Raw genomic sequence first — 27,046 nt, forward strand, 5'->3', positions numbered from 1 at the left:
TTGGAATGATAGCGAATGAGTCTAATAACCATCAAAGCTCAGCGATTATGCAAATCGTGGTACCCTGATTGGGTAATAAAAGCTATCAACCATCCGGAGTTAAGGAGTTTGCATATTGTATGATTACTGAGAAATAAAATCAGAGTGATTATGCAAATCACCCCCTTCAGCCAATCGGACTGAAAGATGCAAGGGGAAAAAAAAAGTGTATTTATGCATCAATAACTATACAGTATCCCTGAGCTCCAGTTATTATTATTCTTGTTATTTGACTGCAGAAGTTCCCAGAGGCCTTGATCAATGCAATAAAAGATAGAATTCGGATTTTTTGGATTCCGCTGCACATCTCGAGTTCCGCAGTCATTACATTTTGGATAAGCAATTGGGATCTGAGCTGATTTCCTGCTAGAAGAAAAAATGTAAATCAACAGATATTGAAAAAAACACAGGGGAAACAAACCGCAGATATAATCCGTAAAATTAAATATAAAAGCGCGTATTTCTGCACATGAGGTGACTTACGGTTTTGACCGATTCTGCAAATATTAGATTAATAATACGCCCGTGGGGGGCTCCCCGGCAGGGGCATGCCGTTCCCCTCCCACTGTTGAGCAGGTACAACGCACCGACGGCGGAAGGACGGGCCGCGCTCCTTACGCGCCAACCGCGCTCCTCCGCGCCCTCCGCCCGCGGGAAAACACAGCGCGGCCCACAGGCCCCGCCCACGGACACGCCCCCTCACAGCACCCCGCCCCCGCCCCGCCGCAAAGCCACGCCCCCTCACTAGCCACACCCGCAGGCGGGAAAGCCCCGCCCCTTCCCCAGCGCTCAGCCCCCGCCACGTCCCGCTCGGGCGCCGGTTCGCGCCCCGGCGGCGGGCCATGGCGTTCACGCTGTACTCGCTGCTGCAGGCCGCGCTCCTCATCGTCAACGCCGTGGCCGTGTTGCACGAGGAGCGGTTCCTCCGGCGCGGTGAGGCCGTCAGCCGCCGGTCGGCTGGGGGGGACGAGCGGCGCGGAAGCGGAGCGCGGGGCGGGGCGGGGAGGCCCGGGCCAGGCCCGGCCGCGGCGGTGTGTTCCCGGCACACGGACTCGTGAAGGGAGCAGCCGCCCGCAGCCCGGCTGGCGGGACGCGGCCGCACGGCTCTCGGCGGGGCCGGGGAGGCGCGCAGCGGGGCTCCGCGGGCGCGGGAAGGCCGGGCGGTGTGGCGGAGGCCCTTCCCGGCTCGCCGGCCTTCCTGGGAAGCGGTGCTGCGGCCCGCCCCTCCCCGCGGCGGCCTTTCCTCACCGGTGCGGGGTATCAGCGTGGGAGGAATTGCTCGGGGGTTTTCGGTCCCGAAGTTTAATTTTCTGGTGGTGTGGTTGATGTCACTTCTGTCGTTGCTTTGTCTGTCTCTTTTATCCCCATAGCTTTCTTTTTTTTTCCGTGCCTTTCTAGTATTTCATCTCCATTTGCGCCACGCGTCAGGGCGCTGTGGTAGCTAGTGTGCGATGGTTTCTTTCATCTTGTCCTGCCTTTTTTTGTTTTGGATGAGATGGCACTTCCCAGGCTTTGCACGTTCACGCTCATGTGTCTGCGGTACTGAATAAAGATCCCCAAGGTTGGGGGCATCCTTTAAAAGAAAACAAAACTCTGCAAAATGCGGAAAAAGCCACTGACACAAAGACCTGCAAAGCCCCAGAATAAATCACCTATGGTCGAAGGTTTCCCATTTTACTGATCTGTAGAATCCTGACTTCTCCAAGTCAGGCTGAGCTTGGATTTTTAGCAGGAGGGCAGATAGTTATCTCTTCTTCCCGTTCCCCGGGAGGATTCACTGCGAGGGACCTGCTCAGTTTGGGTTTGGGGTTCTCTTTTGCTTTCCTGATGAGCTGCAGCACGGAGAAAAGGGAGATGTGGGGGCTAACAGGATGGGTCAAGCCCCTTGTCAGCGCCAGGTGACTCGGGAGACTTGGGAATAACTCCGGGCTCTTCCGAGTGGGAAGCAGTGGTGATGGAGAGGACTCGCCTACCGACCCCAGCGTGGTGCCAGCAGAGGGAGAGAGATGAGAAAGGGGGTGGGGGGGTGGAAATCACTCCGCAGTCGTCTCTGGGGAAAAGAAACTTGCAGGTTGCGCCATGAGGGTTTGAATGTTGAGAGCCACTCCCTTCTCTGCCCCGCTCATCCCCAGATGGGTCAGGGCTGTGGCCCTGGTTCTGTCACTGGGAGCACACACTCTGATCCCTGCAGCAGGCAGGGAAGGGATTCTCCCGTGAAGGGCTTTGTAAGCCTTCAACACTTCTGTCGCTCCCAGAAAAGTTCCCAAGTCTGTTTTGTTTGGGTTTTTTTTAATAACAGTTAGAAAAATCATCATTCTGATTTGGAACTTGTGCTGACCGTTCTCTGTCGTGCAGCTCGTTCCTCAGTGCTGAAGCATTAGTTTCATACCCAACAATTGTGATTTTTGTCTTCTGGTGAAAGGCTGTGTACAGACTGTAGTTTGGTTTTTTATATTTATTTTGGTGGGTGTTTTTTTGAAGCCCAAGTAAACTCATTTGTTTCTCTGGCATACAGGGAGCAGTAGAGTATTAAAAAGGTAAGGGTTTCCTTTACAGAAACGCTGAGGTGTCATTACTGTAAAAGGTTTAACAGTTTTCAGATCTTGTATTCAGATTCTTGCATTCAAATCTGATGGTGGAATAAAGGAAATTGGTTTGTAGTTTGTCTGTCAATGTTAGTATAAACTTCACCATTTTCAAGATGGATCACTCATTAATATTGTTGATAGCATTTGTTGCCTTTTTTTGTTTTTTTCCTGACGTCTCTGGCTGTTTTTATGTGACACAGTTGGCTGGGGAAGTGATCAAGGGATTGGAGGATTTGGAGAGGAACCAGGAATTAAAGCACAACTAACGAACCTTATTCGATCTGTACGAACCGTTATGAGAGGTAAGGTGACAATCTTTTGTTTAAATATTATGGTAAAATTTAGTTCCTGTGATTTAACAAAGTTACATCATGATTTCGGCTTATTTACCAAGCAGATGCTATTTCTGCTTGTCATTTCCACTCTGTCCTTCCTTCACGTGTGGACTCTGTATAGGAGGGCGCAGGTCATGGCTACGTTGCCCTGATTTTGATAAAGTGTAAAACGTTCCCTGACTGACTCTGGTTTGTGGTGCCGATGCTGCGTTTTGCCTTTCCTCGGAGTTTGGGAGCTGGGGGGAAGCTTGGTGATCAGTCAGAGTGTGCAGTTCGCTTCACCTTGCCTAAATTCAATGTTACGTGAAGTACCTAGTGAGGGAAATGTAATTCCCGAGATTCTGAAAGGTAAACCAGGCTTACATGCCCCAAAGGATTGGGGTAGAAAATACACTTTTAATTTGTAAGCTACTGGTAGTTGTTCACTATAAATCACATCAAAAATTCCTTTTATAGGTGATGATAGAGAGGAAATAACAAATTTTACCTATCTTGTTGACTGCAGGGTAAAAAACGATATGTTTCTTCTGGATCGCAGCAAGACAAGGGTAGAAACTGATTTTGAGGTGGTTTGTTTCATTGTTTGGAGAGGGGATTGGTTGGGTCAAAGTTATAATGTGATGGGCTGTATAAAAGTATTTATGCTGTTGCTTCCTAATTTTCAGTATTGTGGGCTTTGGTCCTGGCTTTTTCCACTAATGCTGATTTTTGAATAATAGAATTCAGTGTATTTTTAAAGTTTTCTCTGATTTTGCTCCTTAAAAGGTGGTTTCCCAAGATAAGAAGCTCTGTCACTCGCAGAACAAGATTTTCACAAGTGCTCTTCTCTTCTTTTTTTCCTATAGTGCCATTAATAGCAGTGAACTCCGTTACAATTGTTCTCCTCCTGTTGTTTGGTTGAAGATAACCTGGTGAAGATCTTTCAGACATCCAAAGAAGCAAGTCACTAACCATCACTGCTCTGAGTTTTCTGGGATCCAGCACAGTTTAGCTGTCAATTTGACGTTCAACTTAAAATAATAAAGACACTATTTCTATTTATCCTATTTCCTAATGTTCACTTGCAGTTTCATTAAACAAGATAAGGGGATCAATGCAACAACGCTGTGAATATATTGGACTGTGACAAGTTCTGTTGCTGCCTGTTAATAGCGCTGACTGTTAGAGTACACGTCGTGACATATTGCAATGATCGTCGATAGGATGCAGTTTTTAAATGTCTTGTTACTCAGGGATAAATTTCCTTCGGTACATTTCCCAATTTATTTGTAAATTACGAAAAACAGCAGTTTTTAAATTGCAGTTAATACAGCAGTCCTATTTTAAAGGATATGAATTAGGCTCAGAAAACGTGTTATGAATTCATGAATTACAGTTGTGATATTGAGGGAGATGAAAGTAGCTGGGTAAATTCCTGATTCAGTTCACATTGGAAGTCAAATTTTCTTGGTTTGATTGATTCCAGGCTTTTTCTCTTGGTGTTTCATAGCCTTTTCAAATTGATGTTTCATCTTGATGATGAAGTAAGTTGAAAATAGGTGCAATTGCTATGCAAAATCTAAAAACCCTGTACCTAAAGCTGGGCAGCTCTTAAAACTAGCAGGTGATAATAGTGATTAGCATTTGTTACTGTTCTGTCAAGGATTATTATACTTCTTAAAATGCGTGTTAAACTTCTGTGGTGGTGATTAGTGTGTTGGAAGTGGAAAACCATTTGTATTCCGAGCTTCTTGGGAAAGGTGGGAGGGGAGTTCTGTGCCCTTTTCAAATGCAATTCTTTGCTAAAAAACAGTGAATTTACAGCCTCTTCTGTTACTGCTGCTTCTTCACTCGCCCTCCATCTTCCTTTGTTAAATTAACAGCTTTGAGATTGAAACTATGGATATGATCTTGTTGCTTTGGTCGGATGTTACATAGCAAATCTGAACTGAAGAGAGCTGATTCTCCTTTAGAAAAGTTGGAACTCTCATGTCTGTTCCTCTGCTACAGTGTTTTAGCTTATTTTCAAGGTGGGGAAGGCCAAAGGATACCTGGGAGTTCTGTTATTTTAAAACAGCTTAGTGTATCATCCCTTCTTCTGACGTCTTGATGACTAAAGCATATGCTGTTGTATATGAGGATAAATCTGTAAAATGTGTAAATGAATTTAATGATCTTCAACTGCAGTGTTTTGCAGCATAGAATATATCCAAGGAGAGAGTTCTGTGTTGTTTCCTTTTTCTAGTGAAAACTTGTAAATAAATTCTGAATTTCTAAGTTAAGCACTCTCTTTCATAACTCGCTCTGTATTTGTGTAGTGGTAGTATCTCAAAACCCAGCTTCATCCTGTTCCAGACACCAGAGTTACTGTTTTTACATTAAATACCTTTTTCCTCATCCCTGTGGCACTTGCAGGCATCATCTCTTCGCTATGAAGCTGTATTTTGGTTTACCTAGCAAACCTAATGCGCTGTGGCAACGCTGGCCAGAGGAAGAACAGGATCATGCTAGCCTTTAAATTCTAAAGTAGGTAAATCTTACTGTAAAGTATTCCTTACAATAATCTCTGTGTAATTCTGAGGTGACAAGGGTACAGTCTGGATCTGTTATTTTCCTATCTCTGTCTTTCATGGAAACTGTACGGGACATGTGTGGAATAGCTACAACATGGAAGCTATGCAGCCTTCTTGTAGAATTTTTGTAAAAAATCAGTGGTGGATGTTTCCATTGATGATGCATTGGAGTACGGAATGGTTTGAAGCACAGCTCACATATCATCTCCTTTTCATATGTATTGACTATTAAAACACTAATTCTTTGCTAAAATAAAAGCCAGTCCCAAAGATTACAAGCAACAGCTTTGAATGTGTTGTGAAAAAAAGGGGTTTTTTCCTCCCATCTTCCTGTCCTTCCGAAAGGCTGAAGTTTCAGTGCTGCATGGCTTACAGCATGTGGGCAGATCATTCCAAAATCAACTGTGCACATGCAGGAAAAAGGAGCAGCGGTTCTGTGCAGCAGGAATCCTGCATTTGAGGCAAAACTGGGACAGATACCGGGCAGATGCAAAATAGTGATTCAAAGCGGGGCAGCAGTGGAAGATTGGGTCTCCCATGAGCAGGGAAGGGGCAAAAGGGCAGACAGCAACCAGGCAGAGAAAGTGTAGAGAGAAATGGCGAGGGAGTAACTGCACTGCTGCCATCTCCTCGTGTGGCTTTGAGCAGCTTTGGAACAAGTCTGCTGTGACTAAGTTCAAAGAAGGCAAAGGACCTCAAACCTGGCAGGGCCTCGGGTTCTTCAGTAATGGGGAACATGGCAAAAAGTTTCCACCTGGCAAAGAGCTCCGCATGCAAAAGTAGCCTGTGCTCCAACAGTCCTTTCAAGCCCCAAAGAGCGTTTTCACTCATACCTGCACAGAAATGATAATAACCATAATGTTTTACAGACCAGGATGAGGACTCAGACGTTCCAGTGTAGAGTACGTGGTCCTAGTAAGGATCTGTAAATGGAAGAGGCTTTCACAGCAGAGCATGTGCAGTGTGATGGTACCAGTCATGGGTGGCTGTGAGTGGAAGATGAAGCTTGTGGGAAAATTCAGTTTTTAGCGCGAATACGGTCAGGAATAAGAAATCGGTTCTGTATACCTGTGTTCTGTTTTGAAGGGCATGGGTACAGGCAGAGGGAGAGGTAGGAAGGCAATGGGTTTGTACACCGATAAGTGAATCTCAAACTCTTATCCTTGACGCCTTACCATACGTTGCAATGCTACTTTAGAATTGTACTACCTTACATACCTTGGATTTTCTTGAGGTATCATCACAATATAAAACTGCTAATGTACCTCATAGTAGTTTATTGATGTGCCCTCATTTCTCACGAAATCCTAACTGCAACAGCTTCAAACGCAATTTCATCTACCCCTGTGTTCTGTATGTCGCCTCTCCTGCATGTGAGCGTGGCACACTCCCACTGCCGTCACAGCTAGACAGCGGTCTCCCCAGCCTGGGGCTTCCTACTGTCCCAGGCGAAGCGCCATAGTCCTTAAAATTCTGCCTCATTCCAACCGAGCCGCTGTAGAAAGCTGATCTTCAAAATACCCACAAATACTCGGTGAGCGGCTTCGGCCAGGAAGCGCACAGGGGGCCGCATTCCACACAGCGGCATGGGGCGGCCCTTCCCGGCTCCTTCACACCCCCTCAGCGCGCAGCTCCGGGCCGCAGGACCGGGCTGGCCCCCCCGGAACGGCGGCTGCGACCCGGGGGCTCATGGCGGCTCATGGCGGCTCCCGCCCTCCCCGCTGAGGAGCCGCGCGCCCGCTTCCCCTCCGCGCCGCCGTGGCCCCCCACGGGCCGCCCCCCGCGCTGCCTGTTGGCGACAGCCGGAGGCCAGCCGGCAACACCGGCCCTTGAGGGCTGAGCGCTGCCGCGGTTCCGCGCCTGGCCGCGGCTGTGGCTAACGTGGTGGCGGCAGGCGGGCACCGGCGCTCGGCCGGGCGGTACCGGCGCTAGGCGGGCAGCCCCGTTTCCGCGAGGGCCCCGCGGGGCGGCGCGGCGGCGGGCAGGCAGCGGGGCGGCGGCGGGGAGCCGAGGCCAGGTTAGTCCCGGCGCGGCGGCGCTGCCCTCCCCTCTTGTTGGAGTGGGCTCGCCCTCCGTCTTCGGGCGCGAACGGGCGGAACCAACCATCCGCGTCACGGGAAAGGGGAGCCCGCCGAGCCCGGAGACTTCCCCCGCCAGAGAGTGGGCCAGCTCACCTGCCCGTTGTAAACTGGCGGAAAGAGGCGGCACCATCGCCTTGGCTGGGGTTGGAGAGGGTAGTTGTAGCCTCATGTCTTCTCCAGTAGGAGAGGGCAGGGAAAGGCATCTGTCTTGGAAGGCGTTGTGAGGCAGGGGACCGGCCCCGGGGCTCCCCGGTGAGCAGGGAGGCACGGACTGCCCCCGGCTCCTCAGGGGGCAACGGCAGGTCCACAGAGGAGGCTCTCTGTGGGGCTGAGCGGGAAGAGGAGGCCGTGTGGGCTCTCTGTGGGGCTGAGCGGGAAGAGGAGGCCGTGTGGGCTCTCTGTGGGGCTGAGCGGGAAGAGGAGGCCGTGTGAGCTCTCTGTGGGGCTGGGTGAGCGGCCCTGGAGCCTACAGCCCCACTGCCCTCAGTGCAGCCGGACCCGGGCCTGGGCCGCTCAGCTGCCTTGTCCTGGGGCTCATCTGTGGCTTCAGGGGCTCCTGCTTTTCTGCCTGGCTTGTGCCGTCCCCGCCAGCACAGGTCCTGTGGAGTGGGCTGGTGGGGTTGGGGGTGCAGGAGGCCCGGGGAGGCCAGCCCTGTGTGGGCAGTGCAGGGCACCTCTGTCGTGGTGAGCAGCCCCTCCGAGGCCCAAGCACATCTGTGCCATTACAAGTCTCGCAAGGGGACAAGGCCTCTTTCCCCGTAGGTTGTGAGCATCTCATTGCGTCCCTATAGGGCATGTAGGCTCCTTAGACCAACAAAGACCAGTTAGGAGTTGAACTGGATGGTCCCTCATGTCCTGACCAGCCAGAATTACTATATGGCTTCATCTTGTTTCTGTAGTTGTAATGCCAGCACGAAGGTGAGGCTCCCCTGATGTGTTGCGCTGTGATTATGAAAACAGGTACCGAAGCTTTTTAGGACTTTCTTCCTAGGCTGTGAGCTTTATACTTCAAATTAGGCTATGCTGAAAACCAGCTCTGCAAATAACTTCCATATCACCCGAATAAATACACTGTGAGTAGGACACTGTGAATTGGAGAACCAGTGGAGATCTAGGGTAAAAGAAGAATAAAAAACCCCACCACATTTCTGTTAAAGTAGGATATACTTTCTCTATCCTTAGCAGTGCTATCCGTGCAGGCAAGGTGCAGTTTCTCTGCAGTCATGTGTTTTTGGCTAGAGAATTTATATAATAGTACCTTCTTCAGTCCTCCTTTTAATCTCTCTCAGCACTTAAAATTCCCTCAGCCAGCATTGAAGTTTCTGGAGAAAGGTGTTTTTGTTGTCATGGAGGTAATGTGGAGTCATGCAAATGCAATTCTGTTCAGGCACTTTGTCTACACGAAGTATTTTACTCAGAGGAGATGTCTTAGAACCCTGGTGCCCTCTTTTCCCATGCAGTTGATGAAGGTCTCTTAGGAGTTCTGTTATCAACTTTGTATCATAGACATTTAACCTTGGCCTGTGTAGCAATAGACATACCATAAAATAAGTTGGGTTTTTTTTTCTTATTGCAGGGAACCTGTAGGAATAATGCAAGTGAAATCGCAAGGTTTTCTGCATGTGTGTTGTGCTTGAGACATGATCTTGATCATTGATAAAACTGTCTGCAAATGTAAAACTGTCCCAATAGAAAATTAAATTTATTAAGGCAGATTCTAATCGTGGTGTTGACTGCTCTGTGGTGTTTTTTTTTAAAGTACATACATGTTGCATGTTCTGTCTGTAACCGGAACAGCTCAACGTAAGATGGTGATGACTTGCTAGTGGTAATAGATCAGATACTCATTACTGTCTGACAGCTAGGAGAAAAGCTTCTGTATTGGACATTTGCTAAGAAATAGTGCAGCAAACTTTCTTGTGGAGCAAAATACAGCACTTGCAGCGCACACAAGGAGAAGTGCTAGTTTCCGAAGACAGCTTTTTAGCCAGATGACTTTCACAAGACCCCACTGTTTTCTTCCCCAATGCTTTTATTCTTTGACTGCTGACTTCTGTTTCGGGCTGAGTCTCATGTACCTGTTTGTGTGACACAGACGCTTGCTGTAGAAAGTCTGCTTGACTCTCCCCTTTGCCAGAGGAGGGAGTAACTGGGGTGGAGTAAATGGGGTGCTGAATATCCTTGAGCCCCGAGAACTTCCACGCTAACAGTCTGCAAAGTCACACAAGTAGCCAACCACCAAATAGCCTAAGAGTTAGGGCACCTGAGCTGTATCGTGGGCTGGACCGCCCTAGATCTCACTTACAAAAATGAAATTAACAATATCCACTTTTGCAGAGCATTTTGAGCTTTATAGTCAGAGCACTGTATCATCACTTAGTAGTGTTATATTTACTTGAACAGCGCCATTGGTATCGATGGGACTTGACGAAATGTGCTTGCTGAGGCCTTGAACCAGCAATACCAGACCTAATGATCCTCTTCCCAACAGTCCTAGTTGTTTAGAGAATTTTTTGACGCGCACAAATAAAGGCACTTAAAAAACAAATAGCACCTGATTTCCATATATAGAGTCTTTGGGAAAATACCACCCCATCAATTATGTATTTTTTTTAAACACTGCCTTTTATTTCTCTGTCTAAAGGGGCCCATTTAATACTGCGAGTAATGTTCTGAGTAATACCGGGCTTGGCACAAATGAGGCGCTTAACTGAGTTCCTTATTTTTATTATCCATTGTCTGCTAACCAGTTTTTTGTTGTTTCATTTATTTGCCTTTTCCCTGGGGAAGGAAGGATGGCAGCTCGGCGTGCACTGAAAGCTGTCTTGGTGGATCTCAACGGCACACTTCACATTGAAGACTCAGCTGTGCCAGGCGCGCAGGAAGCTCTTAAAAGGCAAGCTACCTTTTTCGATTTCCTCTGATAGGTTATGTCAGCACTGCTTGCACAAAGAAGCTTCTTTAAGTAAACGGGCCCGAAACTTCTGCCTTTTTGTGCTGTTGTGGATAAGCAAATACGTGGCCAAATTGTGATTGTTTTTACACCTGCGTTAATACCAAGAGAAATCAGCAAAGGGTTTAGATATTGAAAAGTTGCTGCATATCACCTGAGCTCCTGCAGCTTTCCTAAGTTGCTCTCTAGGTCTTTTCTAAGTCTTTTCTTGATAGAAAAAGACAATGTTCAGGGTGTTTCCACTAATTCATATGGGACTGCAGTTTTAACCAAAGTAGAAAGTAGTTAAGTTAACCTGAATTACCTCACGTACACCGAAGTCACTTCAGCAGAGCTGCTCCTCAGTGCTTTGTTTAACTACAGGAACCTGATTGTACATCTAAGCCTGTAGGTCTGTGCTGAGCTGAAGTGGAGTAACAGAGAGAATAGCTTGTCCCAGTGAGCAAGACAACCTTTGCAGAGTTCTCGTCTCATTCAGTCTTGCAGCCAAGGCTTTGCTTTATTATTGTAAAGTTTCTCTTCAAGGTAAACAACCTCAGTCATTTTTTTGTTTGTGATTTGATAATACAGCCCATCTTTTGTAGGAATATCCACATGTCAATAAGCAGGACAGTTAAGTACCTCTTTCTCTTCTGATGAAAGGGTGCCTAAAGAAACTGAGGCATAGTAAAATACTTAATCTGGCTGAGTCAGTGGCAGACCAGGATACGCCACGCCAGGGATCTTTGTACTGTGTTAGGACATTGTTTTCTAGGAGAAGACATCTTGCAATGGATGAAGAAAAGCGGAACGTAATGTAAGCTATCATGGTGAGGGAGGACGCCTTAAGATGCTGGGGCAGTAAGAATTAACAAGGGGAGAGGGACAGGGTTGAATTAAGGATGTGGTGTTTTTACTGGGTTCTATTGGCCACTTAGATTTTTATAAAGCTAGACTCTTGTTCAGAGGAAAAGTTCACAGAGGAATTAGGAAACTCTGCATTTCTTCTTGCAAATAACTCTGTGGAAATAATTATCTTATAAAGGTGTAAAATTGCAAGGAAGTAGAAACTGCTGAAGTGTTGGGTACGCATTTATTTGCTGCACCTTGTCTGCCTGGTGTTTCGTGCTGCAGGGAGAACTTGTGCCAGGTGAGAGTCATCATTCTCAAATTAAAAAAAAAAAAAAAAAGTGGTGATACTCTCGAGAAGAACTCAGTATCTATCCTGTTTGCTGCTCACTTGCAAAGCTCCAGGCAGTAGAATGGACAGAAGAAATGGCTTCTGTAGAATCAGAAGACAAACTGTTTTATAAAGTCACTGATTCTCCTTTGTCTTCTGCTTTTTCTTAATTCCTGCTGAGCTGAGCTCGTGCAGGCCCTGTGCTGGCTGTGGAAAGGGAGGGGGTTAGCAAAGGGATGAGGTGCAGAGGGAGTCTGGTGCTGTTTGTCAGCTTCAACCTGCTGTTACCGCTATGGAGAGTGGGTGTCATCACTTCACTGCAAAGAACAACCACGTCTTTTTGCTTAGAGGTTTGGAAAAAATATTTTCTCATGCTTTTTTCTGCTAACCCATGTCATTGGCCTTCTTAAAGAGAAGCTGAAATGACTGACATGCAGTTTGCTGAGGGAACAAATGGATAGATTCCATTTGTAGGGTTACCTTCCAGTATTCAGGCTGATAATAAAATAAATTTTTTAAATTTTTTTTTCCTAGCAACCAGGCGACTTTTTTACCAGTTTGTTCTTGTGAAGGGTCAGTGTATCTTTCTGGGCAGCAGACCAGACAAGAGGAAGAAGTGGCAGGTGTAAGCAAGTCTCCAGCACTGACCAACTTTATTCTGATGTTCTCCATGTAATCGTGATGCCAGTGTTTGTTTCTATAGCAACAAACAGAGAAAGTGATGGTGGGGGAATAATTAAAGGGAATGCCGTTGAAATTGTCACTTAAAATTATTTGATTGTTTGGTAGCATGTACTGTCAGTGTAGGGCAATAATGTGGTTTTGTGGGATATTGGTGTTCCTCAGCAAAGGGAGAAATGGCTGCAAAAGCTGACATAAAATGGCCACACAGGTAACACAGGTTCCTAGAGTATCCTGCATCTCTGAATGAGCCACAGCTGTGGTGAAATTCACTCAGTGTGTGAGTTCAATACATTCATTCAGCAACAAGGTTCTTTTGTTTGTTTATTTTGGTTCAGGATGCTGTTGATCCAGAATACAGGGCTGGCTTATTTATTATCTAGTTTGAATTAAACAGCTTTTCAAACTTACTGTTGTTGATTGTAAGTGTGTTTGTTACTACAATGAAGATGGAGTTTGGAATCACCATTTTCCTCCTGACTTTTCCTGGTAGAAGCAAAGGAGGGGAGACTTGGGCTTGTTCTGGTAGTGTAATTCTTGCTGTCTGTTTCACGTTACCCTCCAGTCTATGGAAGTTAACAACCTCCTGTTTTTTCTGTGGCACCAGGAGCCTGGGATGTATAGCCTTTTCATCTGCAGCCTTCAGACAAATGGTCCTTTTTCAGTCCCAAAGAGACGTTAATAGAGGGATGCTGTGACTGATTTGCCTTTGCTCTTCCTCCATCAGGCTGCGCAGCGCTTCGGTTACCATCCGATTTGTGACAAACACAACAAAGGAGTGCAAGAGAGACCTGCTGGAGAGGCTGACGAAACTAGGATTTGACATTGCAGAAAATGAGATCTTCACGTCTCTGACAGCAGCCAGAAATCTTCTGGAGCAAAAGCAGGTGCGGCCTCTCCTTCTGGTGGATGATAAGGCCCTGCCTGATTTTGCAGGTGAGGTGGTCAGAAAACAACATGGGGGAAGTTCCTGAGCAACTAAGGAAACATGGTGCCCTCTGTTTGTAGAATGACAGTCATACGTATACCACTAGTCCTGGTGAAGCCTGACACGTGGAACTCCCCAGAGTCATAAACATCCTTTCTTCTTTTTTAAATTAACATTAAACAGTTTGAAGTCGTACCTTCTTGAGGAGTAGTAGAAATGGCATCCAAAGCCTTCAAATAGTCAGGAATTTGGGTAAAACTTGATACTTTTTATTAATTTTCGGTGTAAAATAAAAAAAAAGAATATCACTAGATCACTGGAGAGTTACTGCACCTACCAGTGCTGATTTGTTTTATTGCAAGGATGTGTCAATTTGTTGGAAATCAGGTTTCCCTCAGCTATTGCACAGTTTTTGCTAGCGAAGAGCTGAAAAGCAAATGTGTACACACACACGCAGGAGGCTATTTCTCTCTTAATAGATAATTAGAAAATGTAAAATCTCCAGGTAATTATTGTTACTTGTCTTGTATTGATCATCTAGGTCTCACTCCATATACTTTGATACCTTAACTGGTGACAGAAGATTCATCACCCTCATTTCTCTAGATTGTCATTTTAAGACCTGCTTAAAACTTGCTTTGCTTTCACATTTTTGTTTCACATTTCCCTCTACCAGCAAGAAGGGGAGTAGAATATGATATATTCTAACGCAGACATGCCTGGTGGGTACCCGGAGCTAGGACTGTTAGACCTCGACTTAACCTCATTATTGTTTCAAGAGTAGTGAAGATACTTGCATTTTTAAAGTTTTTAATGTTTTTACTCAGTTGAAAACTGTATTTTGTATATTCAGTCTTTCATTGAAAGTCAAGGCAGCAAAAAGGTGGATGACTTACCACTGCTCTCTGCCCCCAGCCTTGTGAACTGAAATCCTTACAGCTGTGTACTTTAAGTAGATTCTAATCTTGCTAGGAGCTAGACATTCCCTGTTAAATTTTAGTGCCATAGTCTCGTCAGTAATCTTCAGTGTTCAGGAGAAAAGCCTCTGTGGGCTCTGAGGGCAACGAAACCTGATAATCTGCTCTACCTCACATCCTATCCAGAGAAATATGCCCCCAGCAATATTCTCTCTTTGTGTTGTCTGGGAAAGCTTTCTTGAGTCAGAAACAGCAGAGAGAACAACTATTGTACTGAAGGTATTTAAATCAGTTTAATCTCCGTGTATTTGGGATCTTTCCACCAGTTTTACAGTAGCTGATGCTAATTTTGTAAAAGATGGCAAAGACAGAGGTATGAGCAGAATGCATGGGCGACATTATCTGTATTGCCTGGGTCTGGAATGGGTTATTTTGTTTCTTTTTGCTACAAGTGGTTTGGCTCACATTCTCTCAGTGCTGCTCTTGAAACATTTAAATACAGTGGAGAATGCTTTAAATTCCTCTTAATGGCTGCTATCGAACTATTCTTGGCTGATCTCACTGTAAAGTTGGTCACAGATGGATGAATGTAATCCATTCCTGGTTAAAGGACCCAGATGCTCTTGGGTGGTGTCACAAATCCATATGTCATCTCTGAGTGTATGTTTTGTTGTCTGAGCTAACTGAAGAACATGGTGCAGGGGATGTCAGCTGCGATGACACTTTGGCGGGAGCTCTAGTTGTCCCAGTAAAGGTGTAGAGGGTGTGCTGTGTGAAGGGGAATGAAAACCCCAGCAAGTGCAGGATGCAGCTGATAACTTAACTGTCATAAATAAAACTCTCTGGTACTCCTGCTTCCATTGCTGATTCGGTTCAGAGGTGGCACTGCCACGTAAAAACAGTCATGCTTCTCTGGAGCAGTGCAGGACAAAGGAGGTGCAAGCTGTTCTGGAGGGGACTAATGCACATTTAAAAAAAGATTTAAAAAAAGACCTTGCAGAAGAGCCAAAATTAATCTAGTATAACAACTTCTAGGTCATGTGCAGTACTGTCTGCCATCATAACCAGACTGATATGTAGAACAACAGTCAGGCTTTATACCCTAAGTGGAGTTTTCTCTGACTAGAGGGGATAAAAAAACCTGTTGGAATTCACTAATCCTCTTGCTTTACTGTCTTTATAAAGCGGATGAATATATGTAGAAAGCAGTTCTCAGATAAAAAAAGTAATTCAGTTTAAAAAGTGCTTTGCTGACTTTCATTGGAGGCAGTGAGAGAATCGCTGTTCAACAGTCACTGTTAGGACTTGTGTCCAGCTGCAGAGTCGTGTTCTTTGTGAAGGATTGCAGAGTCTGGATAGATCAGCACCTTTTCTGCAGATGCTTTCCTCACTTCTAAGAGACATAAAACTAGTCTGTGTGCTGTGTCTGTGTCAGAAAATGCTCGTTTTTGCTGTAAAGGAATTAATTGCACTTGTTGACTGTGTACTGCTCAGTATGAGTAAAATTCTGTTGGCTCAGAATGATGTTTTGATTTTCCAGGGATAGCCACGGCTGACCCCAACGCAGTGGTGGTAGGACTGGCTCCCGAGCACTTTCACTACGAGAGGATGAACAGAGCGTTTCGGTAAGTCAGCCCCTCCTCACGGCTTCTTGGGTAGCGGCTGTCTTGTACCTCTACATGAGTGAGGAAATCCCTCTCGCATGGGAAGGAGGGGGTGGTAGCAATATCAGTGTTATGTAGCGTGGCTGTGGTGTCTTCCTCTGGGTCTGAGAGAGCACCGCTAACCTCGGTGGGCCTTAACCAGCCCTGGTTTTCGTAGCTTTCAGTCTGTAAATAAACTGTAGAACTGCAGTCATGGTTGTCATTGAGGTGAAAAAGTTGGCAATGCTTCAAGAGAAAATACACAAAACCAGGGATATTGGGAAGCACCAGGAGATGGCTTCTATCTTCAAACCTCAGCCTTTGGAGCCAGATTATTACAGGGAAGGAAATCCAGTATTTAGGGCAGATTTTTCCTTATCTGCCTAATGCAGGCTAATGAGCAATATCTTCTGAAACATCGTGTTCAGGAGTGGCCAGCACAATGTGCTGGGCTAGATGAACTGTGGATCTGGTCTGGTCTGTCTTATTTCTGAAGCTCTTTGTTTTGTGTGTTGATTAAGGGGTAAATCAGATAAAATTTAACTGTGACTGTACTTGGCGGAGGATGCCACAGTGTATGTAGAGGTGCACAGCCATGTGTCCTTCTCTCTAGTTCTAGTTCAGCACAGCACTCTTCATTTTTAACTTGGCAAAACCCTTTTGTTTCTAAGACACAAACGTGAGCCTGCTGCTGAGTTTAGCCCCGGTGATGCGTCTTTTGTCTGTTGTGAAATTCACAGAGAAGGGTTGTCTGAGCACGCCCCTTACCCTGCGCCCCAACAGAGCTGCCATGCCCCCATTTCGTTTTGCTGGGAGCTCTCTGGGCTCTGGCAGCCATTTAGGCCAAGCTGATCAGCCTGGCCTGGTAACAGAGGAGCAGCACCCACCTCCCCATCCCATCCTAGCTAACCCCTGTGAGCAGCTGGTAACCAATGCTAGTGCTATCTCAGAGCTAGAGAGGACATCTGCTAACCCCTGGATAACTCCCTGCAGTGCTACAATACATGCAATGAGTCCTCTCCACTCTTCACTGGTGGGACGATGGCTACCACACAATTTTTCACCTTGGAATTTGAAAAAACTGATCTCAAGCACCTTAATATGTCTTTATAACCACTAAATCCAAAGAGGGATTATCGATTACTGCTCATCAGTGTCTTATGGAGGCTTCTTGGAGTAGGAAGCTGATGCTGTCCTTATCTGCTTGCCAGTTCTATGTCATAAGAACATGTATTGACCCAAAATGACTCTGTCTGCCTCATTAGTGCTTGTTGCCAGTGGCATTGATTTTGGAGTTTTACAGCATGCTCAGGAGTGGGCTGTAATTTCACAACTGCATGAACTTAACCCGTCATGTATTCCAGTGCTTACATCATTTTATTTATTGATATTTCTGCCATGAATATCATAGCCATTGAATAATAGTCATTAGCTGTCTCAGGTTGGGGGCCGGGACACCTGAAGCCAGACACTTTAAACCGGTCCTGACATTCAGGTTGCTGCGGGCGCTGGGCTTCCCCAGGCCAGCACAGGCAGGCAGGCCTGCAGAACTGGCTCTGTGGAGGTGGGAGAGGTTGTCCCAGGCTGGATTTGGACAACGGCTCTGGTGATGGAAGGCAGGTGCTGAAGGCCAAATCCAGTCGGTGTCCCGGCTGTGGGAGCGGTGTGGCCTTGCTGCCTAAGAGCCGTATCCAGGGGGTAGTGTGGAGCGCATGCTGCCCGGGAGTCTGTGTCCTGGGCTGTCAGGGTGTTGTGGCTGCATCCTTCAGCTCGCCTCGCCTCGTCACAGGTGCATTCCCAGCTGCCTGGCTGGCTTGTCTGCCTGGAGGAAGATTTCATCCTCTGTCTATCTGTTCTGAATTTGCCTGGTGTTTTCCTGGTCCTGTGTTTCAGGCTGGGCAGAGGCCCTGAGATGGGCGCTCTCTGATCTCTAACATCTCACTGACTTGTTCTGGGTTTTTCCCCCAGTCCTATATTGAGGGTAAACTGGTTTTCTGGTGTCAGTTTTGTCTGGTCTAATGGAAATACTAACTACTGGCCACACTCTCTTCTTCTTGAGCCTTATGCCATGTCTGTATTGCTTGTCCTTTACTGCTCAGATAATTAAGTCACTTGGGATTTGTATTGCCCATAGCAAAACTTTAAGGTGAATCTGATTAAAGGCAGATACCTACAGTGCTGATGCCTGCATCTGAGCTGGTGACCCGGGCTCCTGAGGGAGAGAGGAGGTGCTCGTAAGGCATCATTCATTTTTCCCCTAGTCGTGCTTAAAATAGGACAGTTGAACTGTGCCCTGGAAGTGCTTTTTCCTCTCCACTGACTCTGAAGAGCCCAGGCTGACTAATTACCTGGTAGGCAACTACTCAGTTGATATCCAACATTAGGTTAGGTAAATCTAACCCAATATGAGTCCCAAAACGAGATACACAGAGTAAGGCCATTCTCTAGGCACCAATTGAAATGACTGAGACTAAATTTCTCTTTTTGTATACGTGGGATTTTGATGCCACATTTAAAAGAATTCTCTCAGGTGAGATCTTTCCTGCAAACTGCTGAATGTAAGTGGTTGTGGTGCTGCTGTCAAATTAAATTTTTCTGTATCCTAGAGGCATCCTTCCATCGTGAACGTATCTGGCTGCTCACAGACTCACATGCTAGCTCCCTTCTTGTTGAGCTTGCTTTGGAACTCATTGATTCAATAGAATTGTTTTGTGATAATTAAGTGAAATGAAATATTATAATTTATGTACTGCTCAGAGTACCCAGGCTGCTCTGCAAGCATGTGGGAAGGAGCAGATGTCCTCCAAGGAGCACACAGCTCACCTAAGCCAGCCTCTTTGAGCAGAGCCACAGCAGAGCTCCAGAAAGGCAGTGAAGGGGCAAAGCAAGATGTTGTTTGTCTTCTTAATGGCGCTTTTTTGTAAATCAGGCAGAGTTAAGGGGCAAAGAAATCCTTCCTTCTGCCCTCAAGGTAACAGCCAGCATTTCCCCTCTTTTTCCTCCGGCTTTACTAGTTACATTCCTACCTGTTGTGATGAAGACTGGAGTTTCTTCGGTACCCAAAGAAGGTGCTGTAAAATCGAATGGGAAGCGTTTGGTGGTAGTTCATGCTCTCTGGAGGGCTTTGTGCCACTGGAGCTGAGGCTGGGGCGCAGGAGGACTGCGGTAACGTTGCTGTGCTTGGCAGTACCCAGAGGATTCCTCTAGCACAGCAGCAGGAATGGAAGAATCAAAGATTAGGTCTGGATTCTGTGAAAGCAAGGTCTCTTAACCTCCCATTTATTACTTTGCTGTCCCAGGTCCACTGTTCCTGCACTGTGTGTGCTACCAAGACACGCTCCTTCCCACAAGGGTTTTATGAGACAGGAGCCCTCAAGTAGACATGCACTGACAGGGCAGCGAGGCTAAGGAGGTGCTGGTTGAGATTGGTGGGGCAACAGCAGTTTCTTAATTACTTCTTCCCTTACATTTTTCCACCTGCTCCAGACGATCCCATGTCCTGTGCAGGTTTTTACAGGTAGGTCAGCCGGCAGGCAGCAGTGGTGTCTGTGGAACCCCGAGGAGGACACACACTCTCTTGGTGGGGCAGAAGTGAGTCCATGGAAGGTGGGAGGATGTCGGCTGTTGGGCAGGCAGCAGTTCCCAGTCTCAGACCAGTGCTGCACTCACTTCATGAGGCTCCCAGGTGCTGTGCCCAGCCAAGACCCTCCTGCAGCACTGCCATATTGTGCATTATGACCCTTATTCATTGGCGCTTTTATTGTACTCAGAAGTATTTGGAATCCACCAACTTGTTGCTTTGAACTATCTTCCACCTGGAATTTTTGGTTCCTAATAGCAAAGAGCCTAAATCCAGTTTTGTTTCTAAAAGACATAGTAATGGCACTGTTAACTTGGGAATTTGGTGAGACATGAATCCCCCCTAATACCTTCATGCCTTTTTGTGTAACTTGGTATTGTAATTCCTCCAACGTTAAAATAGAAAGTTAAGGTAAAGTGATTCACCTTCTAGTTGGGATTCACCTGGAAACACATAGCTGTTAGAGGTGATACCAGGACCCCCAAGAGCTGCTGGGCTGCAGCATCCTGAAAGCACTGCTGTGTTCTCAGCCCAGGAAAGGAGATTAAGGCTGTGGCCATTAAATTGCTACCTCCAACTACTACCTGTAGTTAATGTATTTTAAAATACTTACTTGGAGAAATCAGATGGCTTCTAATGATATGGTGTTTGCCTTAGTGAAAAGTGAGGCTGCTTAGAGGAATGGACCTAATTCCATGAAAAAGATAGACAGAATTTAAAAATAGTTGTGTGTTAAAATCCTCAAGATGAATTAATTCTTTATTTTGGGGACTTACTAGCTGTTTCTGAGGAAAAGAAGGAACTTGAACTCTCCAAATGTATGCTAGCTTGAATTATAATTTGGGGCTTCATGGAAGTCAGTGGGAGTTTTATTGTCAACTTAAATGAAAAGTTGATAAAGGCCAGTTGAGGCCTTCAGCTGTAAATATTTCTTTAATATGACTTTTGTATTTTCTTCTCCAATCATTCTTTAGGTTGATTTTGGATGGTGCTCCTCTTATAGCTATACATAAAGCCAGGTATTTCAAGAAAAAGGATGGCTTGGCTCTGGGACCTGGGCCTTTTGTAACTGGGCTGGAATACGCGACGGACACCAAAGCGACAGTGGTGGGGAAACCAGAGAAAACCTTCTTCCTGGAAGCTTTGCGAGGGACTGACTGTGCCCCGGAGGAGGCCATCATGATCGGTGATGTACGTGGGGCCCAAATACTTTTATCACCCGCCTCTTAACGTAGTGCTTATCTCCACTGTGTAGTGCCTCCCAGATGCCATGAGCTGATCTTCCAAAAAGTGCTGGGATTAAACAAGGGGTGAAAATTGAGCTGTTAGAACTTCCAGGATTTAACATGTAGTCTGTGGGGTTAGTTCTCTTACTTCAGTTGCTAGTTTGATTGGGCGAAAAAGCGGGTCCATTCCTGTGACAGTGTGTCTAACAGGCAGCTAAATGATTTGACTCCGTGCAGCTTTTAAGTGACAGGTTAGTGAGGTGCAAGGCAGAGAATGTTATGAAAACCTTAAGAAACAGCATCTGTGACCGCTAACAATCTGATCTGTTCTGTCCCAGGACTGCAGGGATGATGTCGGTGGCGCCCAGAACGCGGGCATGCGTGGGATTTTGGTACGCACGGGTAAGTGCTGGACGGAGTGGTCGCTGCAGGAGGCAGTGGGGCATTCAGTGATCTTGCTCCAAGCCCTGGTGCCTTGTAGAAGCCCCCCAACTCCGGCCTTTGTACACCGAGGGGCTGCCAGGAGACCCCGCGTCCATCAGCACGTGCATTTTGGGGTGAAGTCAGCAGATGCGTTTCCTTGGCTGCAGCGTGGCAGCCTGTCACGCAGTGGATTGTGATTAATTCAGGATAGGCCATCATATTTGATGTTTCAACAACAGGGCTAGAGCAGAGACCCCAAACGCAGGAGGATGATGTAAAGTAATAGATGGGGGTGGCTGATCTTGTAGGTGTGAATTTTTTGCTCTAATCACTCTTAAAATCCTGAGCACCAATCAAAGAACAGAACTGTTACTATGACATCTCAGATTGACTGGTATTGGCATAGCAATGTAACCTCTGATCATCCAGGAACTCTGGTGATGTTCCCTAGTAATTACACTGGTAATTATAAAAGTAATTTTGCTTCAGACAAAAGTGGAACCTTAAGGGACTGACAGGTATTACCGATGTTATTGACGATACCGTCGACTGGGTAATGTCCTTCTGAGGTGGCAGCTGTTTGTGCCACACAGCCCATTATGCTGAAAATGAAAGCAAGCAATCCTACCTTTTCTCATAAAAAACAGAATGGAAGGTGATAATGTGATTATTTCAAGACCCTGCAACACGAAGATCTGAATCACGTAGTGCCAGCACAGTGGAGTGATGCTAATTTTGAACCAGAGTCGTCCCTGGAGGAACTGCAGTAAGGCTCAGTGTTTGCTCAGGGAAGGCTTGTGGGATGGTTGTTGCAGGAGAACCTCAGATGGGTTCTGGTTGTTACTGATCTGAGGAGGCTGTAATTTTCAGGGAAAAAAAGGATACTCAGAGGAGCTTGGTAAATGTATCTTTTTGTTAATCTGTTACAGGTAAATATCGACCGGCAGATGAAGACAAAATCAATCCGGCTCCTTACTTAACCTGTGAGAATTTCCCAGAGGCAGTGGAACACATCCTAGAGCATCTGCTATGAGAAGGGGAGTGGTTATTTCAAAGAAACCATCTGTGTCATATCATTTTCTTTACTCTTGCTTTCAAAATTAAGGTCACAGGACCAGTCGGTGCATGCGTGGCATCAGAAGCCAAGCCGTGAGCCCCTTCCACTCGAGATGTGGCAGGGCCCTGGCGCAGTCATGGCAAAGCCCCTTTCCTGTAGTAATTTCACAAGGATGCGATGAGGGACCGTGGGTACCCAGCAGGTGAGACAGGAAGGCTACAACCAGCACAGCCCCTTTCCTGAAAGATGCCAGGAGCAGGGCAGAGTTCTGTTTATTTTCAGTTTTCAAGAAGTAAGTGATGAAAAGCCCTGTCTGGAAAGTGTCATTTTCTTCTGCTGAATAAGCTAAACTGACAAAACCTACTGGAAATACTCAAGTAAATAAACCTCAAAGACTAACAGAGCCTTAGTCAGCCTGTAGTGATTTCACAGAGTAGGTCTCGGCTCTCCTCTAATTTAAAGGTAGAGATTGTGTACGTTTAGCACTGACTTTTAAATTAAAATATCACCATTGTTTAATATTAACTACTGTTGATATCTTTCTGCTCATTAGAACAGATCCTGGGTTTTGTTTTTCAGATTTTACATAAAATTAAAACTGTCACCATTTTACAGATGTTTTAATTAGATGCTGTTATTAAAAAGAATGGTACAGAAACAAAACTCTGGTATTAAATGCCATAGAGACTGTGAATTTTTGAAATTAGACTTCAGCAGGGTCCTATTAATGCTACAGTTGCAAAATTTCACTATTGTTGGAGCTTTTTGTTTCTTTTTAATGTTATGGGAAAAATCCTTCACAAGCCATGGGGACAGATTCCAGTTTTTACACAGTTGGTTAGCAGAGCTGTAAAATGAAATTTAATTCCATAGTTTGCAATGTTTTTCCTATGTGCTGAATCCACCAATATGAACCAACTTTGTAATGATGGTAAATAGCTTTTCTGGTCCATTTGTAAACCGTAATAATCAAAGTCCTTTACAGTTGTTTTACAGTGCTCCTGAGTGTTAAATTATTAGAATGTAATTATACATTACTGGAGGATTAACCTTATTGAAAATACAGTTTTGTGTTAATGAGCCATGCTCGTTCTTGTTAAGAAAAATCATTGTGATGAAGAATGGGAAGCTCTCCTTACATCAAAGAGTGTTGATCTGCACTCTGATCGGATCAGATCAGATCTCTGTCTGAGACAGAATGGAGTAAACTCAGCAGAAGAAACAGAAGAAACAATAAACACCACCCCCCCGGAACAAAATCCCATTTGTGTGCCCTCATCGGTTGTAACCTGCAGTTTTGAATAAATTCACACATCTAAGTGCTCATGGCAACAGTTCTGAACGTGTGTTGGTTTCTGCTTGGAGTACGTCAGGGAGGCCTTTGGCCTGTAGTCAGAGTCAGGTTCAGGAGGTGGGAGATGTGTAAGCAGAACCCTGTGAAGAGGTCACCCATCAAGACTTCTGACAACCCGAGTGACGCTGGCACAGAGACTGTCTGCCACGGGGCATCGGTGCGAGACGTGGCGCTTGGAACAGCAGCTGCACCCTGCGGGGAAAACCCCGGCAGAGCTGTGAAGAGGAGAAGTGTCTTGCCAAGCAAGAGGGAGGGTAAGAGTGGGGCAGGAAAGAGACCTGAGAGCCTGAAAAAATGACTAATTAAGAGTTTCAGATTTAAAGATTGCAGGACAGTGGCAGTCCTGACTTCTTGCCCATGCTTTTAAGCAGAAGAGTCTCCAGCCTGGCTGGTATTTACCCTGCGCTGCAAAGGCTCGCTCTGTGTGTTTTATGGCTGGCTGCAAACCAGTGGGGAATGACCAATCCAGTTTCTAGTTAGATTAGCCTAAATCCACTGATTTTCTACACTGTCTGCAAGTCCCTCTCATTCCTTGCCTTTTTCACCTTGGAAAGTCATACATTTGGCATGTCAAGGCTTTGAGCTCAACTGAAAATAATGACAAACTTAACAAAATTTACCTGAATTTCACTGAAAGCAGTGACTTAAATTTTATTGAAAAGGGTGCAGGCCTCTGCCGGTAAAGGTGTGTTGATTGTGATGCTCTACTCTCAGAAAGGGAGAATTACGCTAATCATCTGTTCTGAACAAGCTTTCTGCTCCAGTTCTTCTACCCCAAACCTGTAAACAACTGTTGTAAATAACAAGCAAGCAATCTCTAAGTCTTTATACATAAAGTTAAGGCTGGAATCTTCCTAACATAGCAACTGCCATTACATTATTTCCATGAAGGATGTTTTTTGAATGGTCACTTAAAAAGGCTAATAAAAAACATAAACAAAGAACACCACCCCCACCCCCTAATTACATTTTGGAATTGAAGATTTCCCCCTGATTTTTCTCACTGCATTCTCTTCCCTGGAAACAACACCACTTTCTTCCCGTCACCATTCGATCCTTTGGAGGCACGGTGATGCCACTGTGGATAGCAAAAGTCTTGGAAGTTTTCAGTCTTTTCGGGTTTTTTTCTTTTCAAACTGACTCAAATTCCCTCTGCCAAGCTGTGTACTTCTGGCTTAGATTCTTTGCTGATGGCTTGGTGTGGGCGATCACATCCAGGAAATCTGCTGTTGTGATTGTGTCTAATCGGATTGTGGGTAAGTTACTGTTGCCTAAAGAGAAGAGAATTGATTAAATACTGTTATTATTACCAAAAAACATTCTTTTATGTCCCTGCCAAATGCAACACTTAATATGCAAAACCAAAATTACAATCCTAGTGAGATAAGGAAAACTTGATATCTGTGAACAGAGCACAGATACCGACAGCTTTAAAAGAAGACATTTTCAGAAATGTTAGCTTAGGCAGATGTTTCAGAAATTTAGTTTAAAACTTTCCTAAGCAGATAACAGAGCTCCACCTGCTGGGGTTAACATTATAATGTCTAGAGTTACAGCGGTGGATCAGCGTTTCCCAGACCCTGTTCTCCACTCGGAGCTGTGGTACCTGGCTGATGGTTTTCAAGAGCATCGAAAATTTTCCTCACTGGTCTCATGGCTGCTTCCTTGCAGACAAGTTTTATGTCTGAGCCGGAGTACCCGTCTGTTTCCTGTGAATGATAGATTACAGCTTACAAATCGGTCAGGAATGGAATTTACAAGCATATCTGTTTTATCTAAAATATTTGTAAAGTCTATTCCTGTATGAAATATATATAATGTGCACATATATATTTTTATGTGTATACTCCCCTCAACATCATGCAGCTTGTTCTTGTTTTGAGTGCCCACACTACCTTGTAGGAGCAAGGAAAACACTGGTCATTTTCTTGCTAAAGGCAATTTTCTGTAGATCAAATAAAACCTGCTCTTCTGTGTCTGTTCCTGGCTCTCCTGTTAACATTTTTAAACTGTATTTCCTTAGTAGTGCTTATGAAACAAAAACTTAGCAGTGTTGTCTCTGTGAACAGACATAAAAGGGGCCAACTGGGTAAGCTCTAAGATATTTTCAAAGAATTGAGGATGTGACAATGGGCTAAATGAAGAAAGCCTCCTATCTAGCGAATCTCTTCACTGTCTAAATGCTCTTTTCTCCTGCAGCAGTGGAGCTGTGACAAACCTTCCCTACACAATTAACTGTTCATTACCCCGATGAATTGGAAGTGCTCCCAGCTTGGTGAGAAGAGTGATAAAATATACTGTTGCTGGAAGTCTCCCTGTATTTAAGGCTGAAAATCTGGCCCAACAGAGGGGATCAGAAGACACCATTTTGCAAGCAGAGCTGTGTGAAACCAGATATTTCCACAACCACGAACGTGCTGGTGAAATGCTCAGCCTCGTGCCTCGCTGGTCTCCCTTTGGCTGGAGCCTCAAACCGAGCTGAGGTGCTTCCCCCAGCTCCGTATCTCACAGTTGCTGTACCCAGAGGTGCTGTCCCAACCCTCTGGACCTCCTCTGCCACAATGGCTCCCACCCAGAGAGACCTCAGTCACCGCCTGGGCGCTGTTCCCTGCTGCAGTCTCACCTGGCCCAGCAAGCCGTAGTCCAGATCCGTTCTCAGCTCCACTCCTCCAGTGTTGCTCAGAGGGGGCAGCCAGTGCTGGATCATCACCCGCCGTGCCTCTTTACTTGGGAGGTCAACCAAAATTCTCTTCTCCAACCGCCGCAGCATGGCAGAATCTAACTCCCTGAAAGCAAAGGAGGAGAGGAGTTGTCTCAGCACGCCTCGTGGGGGAGACATGGCGTTGACAGCAAGCTCCCTGCTGTGGGGGCTGACACTTTTTAACCCCGTCTGTAACTGTGTCAGTGTAATTTTGAAAAAAAAAAAAAAAGTGGGGGCTGTTAATTACCCAGTGTATTCCTGTTCAGTATGTTAGCAATACACTGGCTTGTGACTGTGAGTCTTAACAGTAACAATCCGACGTTGTAGTTCTCTTCCCTGGCTCTGGTACCCACCTGCAGCGTGTCTCATCAGGAACAACATCTCCCTTTTTCCCTTTGCTATTAAGGAGATGCTACAAATTGTCTGGGGCACTGTCAGGCCTAATTAATTGCTACTTTGCAAGGGATGCTTAGTAGGTATAGAATACAAACTGAAGGTCTTGGATGTGAGCACCATGTTTATGGCAGAACACGATGTCAATCTGAGATTGCTCCTGCAGTACAAAATATAAATAATACAGCCACAAAGGCAAGTATCTTTATAAAAAATCATGTGAAGGATGGGCAGGCTGGATACATGTGTCAGCCAAAAACGATGATGCTGTCAACATCAACACCGATGTTTTGCCTAAAAAAAGAAAAAAAGGTAAAATACAAAAGTTTGGGACTACTCTTCATTTTTACTTGCTAGTGATGCACAAAGGAAGCTTGAAAGAAAAATGAATGTTTCTTTCTGTTCCTTTCTCAATGCATTTCATCACCATCTAGAA

The 27,046-nt window shown here is 45.6% G+C and overlaps 3 protein-coding genes across 5 annotated transcripts in view; 2 read left to right on the forward strand and 1 right to left on the reverse strand.

The window, feature by feature from the left end:
- Positions 1–809: 809 nt before the first annotated feature.
- Positions 810–4,008, forward strand: IER3IP1 (immediate early response 3 interacting protein 1). Its single transcript, XM_074931228.1, has 3 exons — positions 810–972; positions 2,828–2,929; positions 3,808–4,008. The coding sequence occupies exons 1-3, from the start codon at positions 882–884 to the stop codon at positions 3,861–3,863; spliced, it is 249 nt and encodes an 82-aa protein (XP_074787329.1). The 5' UTR covers positions 810–881; the 3' UTR covers positions 3,864–4,008.
- A 3,461-nt stretch (positions 4,009–7,469) lies between these two features.
- HDHD2 (haloacid dehalogenase like hydrolase domain containing 2) lies at positions 7,470–23,475 on the forward strand. 2 transcript variants are annotated; one of them, XM_074931227.1, is made up of 7 exons: positions 7,470–7,531; positions 10,390–10,491; positions 13,116–13,324; positions 15,774–15,858; positions 20,431–20,647; positions 21,021–21,084; positions 22,035–23,475. In XM_074931227.1, the coding sequence occupies exons 2-7, from the start codon at positions 10,391–10,393 to the stop codon at positions 22,136–22,138; spliced, it is 780 nt and encodes a 259-aa protein (XP_074787328.1). In that variant the 5' UTR covers positions 7,470–7,531; position 10,390; the 3' UTR covers positions 22,139–23,475. The 2 variants fall into 2 exon arrangements, with proteins under 2 accessions (XP_074787328.1, XP_074787327.1); XM_074931226.1 differs by having other exon boundaries at positions 7,471–7,531; positions 10,386–10,491.
- Positions 23,476–23,628: 153 nt separating this feature from the next.
- The window catches only part of KATNAL2 (katanin catalytic subunit A1 like 2), a 32,321-nt gene continuing 28,903 nt past the window's right edge, over positions 23,629–27,046 (reverse strand). For both annotated transcript variants that reach the window (XM_074931224.1, XM_074931225.1), the window contains exons 14-16: positions 26,140–26,302; positions 25,123–25,225; positions 23,629–24,787 (exon numbers count right to left, since the gene is read on the reverse strand). In XM_074931224.1, coding sequence (XP_074787325.1) covers positions 24,648–24,787; positions 25,123–25,225; positions 26,140–26,302 — 406 coding nt within the window. In that variant the 3' untranslated portion in view covers positions 23,629–24,647. The remainder of the gene's footprint in view (positions 24,788–25,122; positions 25,226–26,139; positions 26,303–27,046) is intronic.

Source organism: Athene noctua, chromosome Z (assembly GCF_965140245.1).
Source record: "Athene noctua chromosome Z, bAthNoc1.hap1.1, whole genome shotgun sequence".
Taxonomy (NCBI): domain Eukaryota; kingdom Metazoa; phylum Chordata; class Aves; order Strigiformes; family Strigidae; genus Athene; species Athene noctua.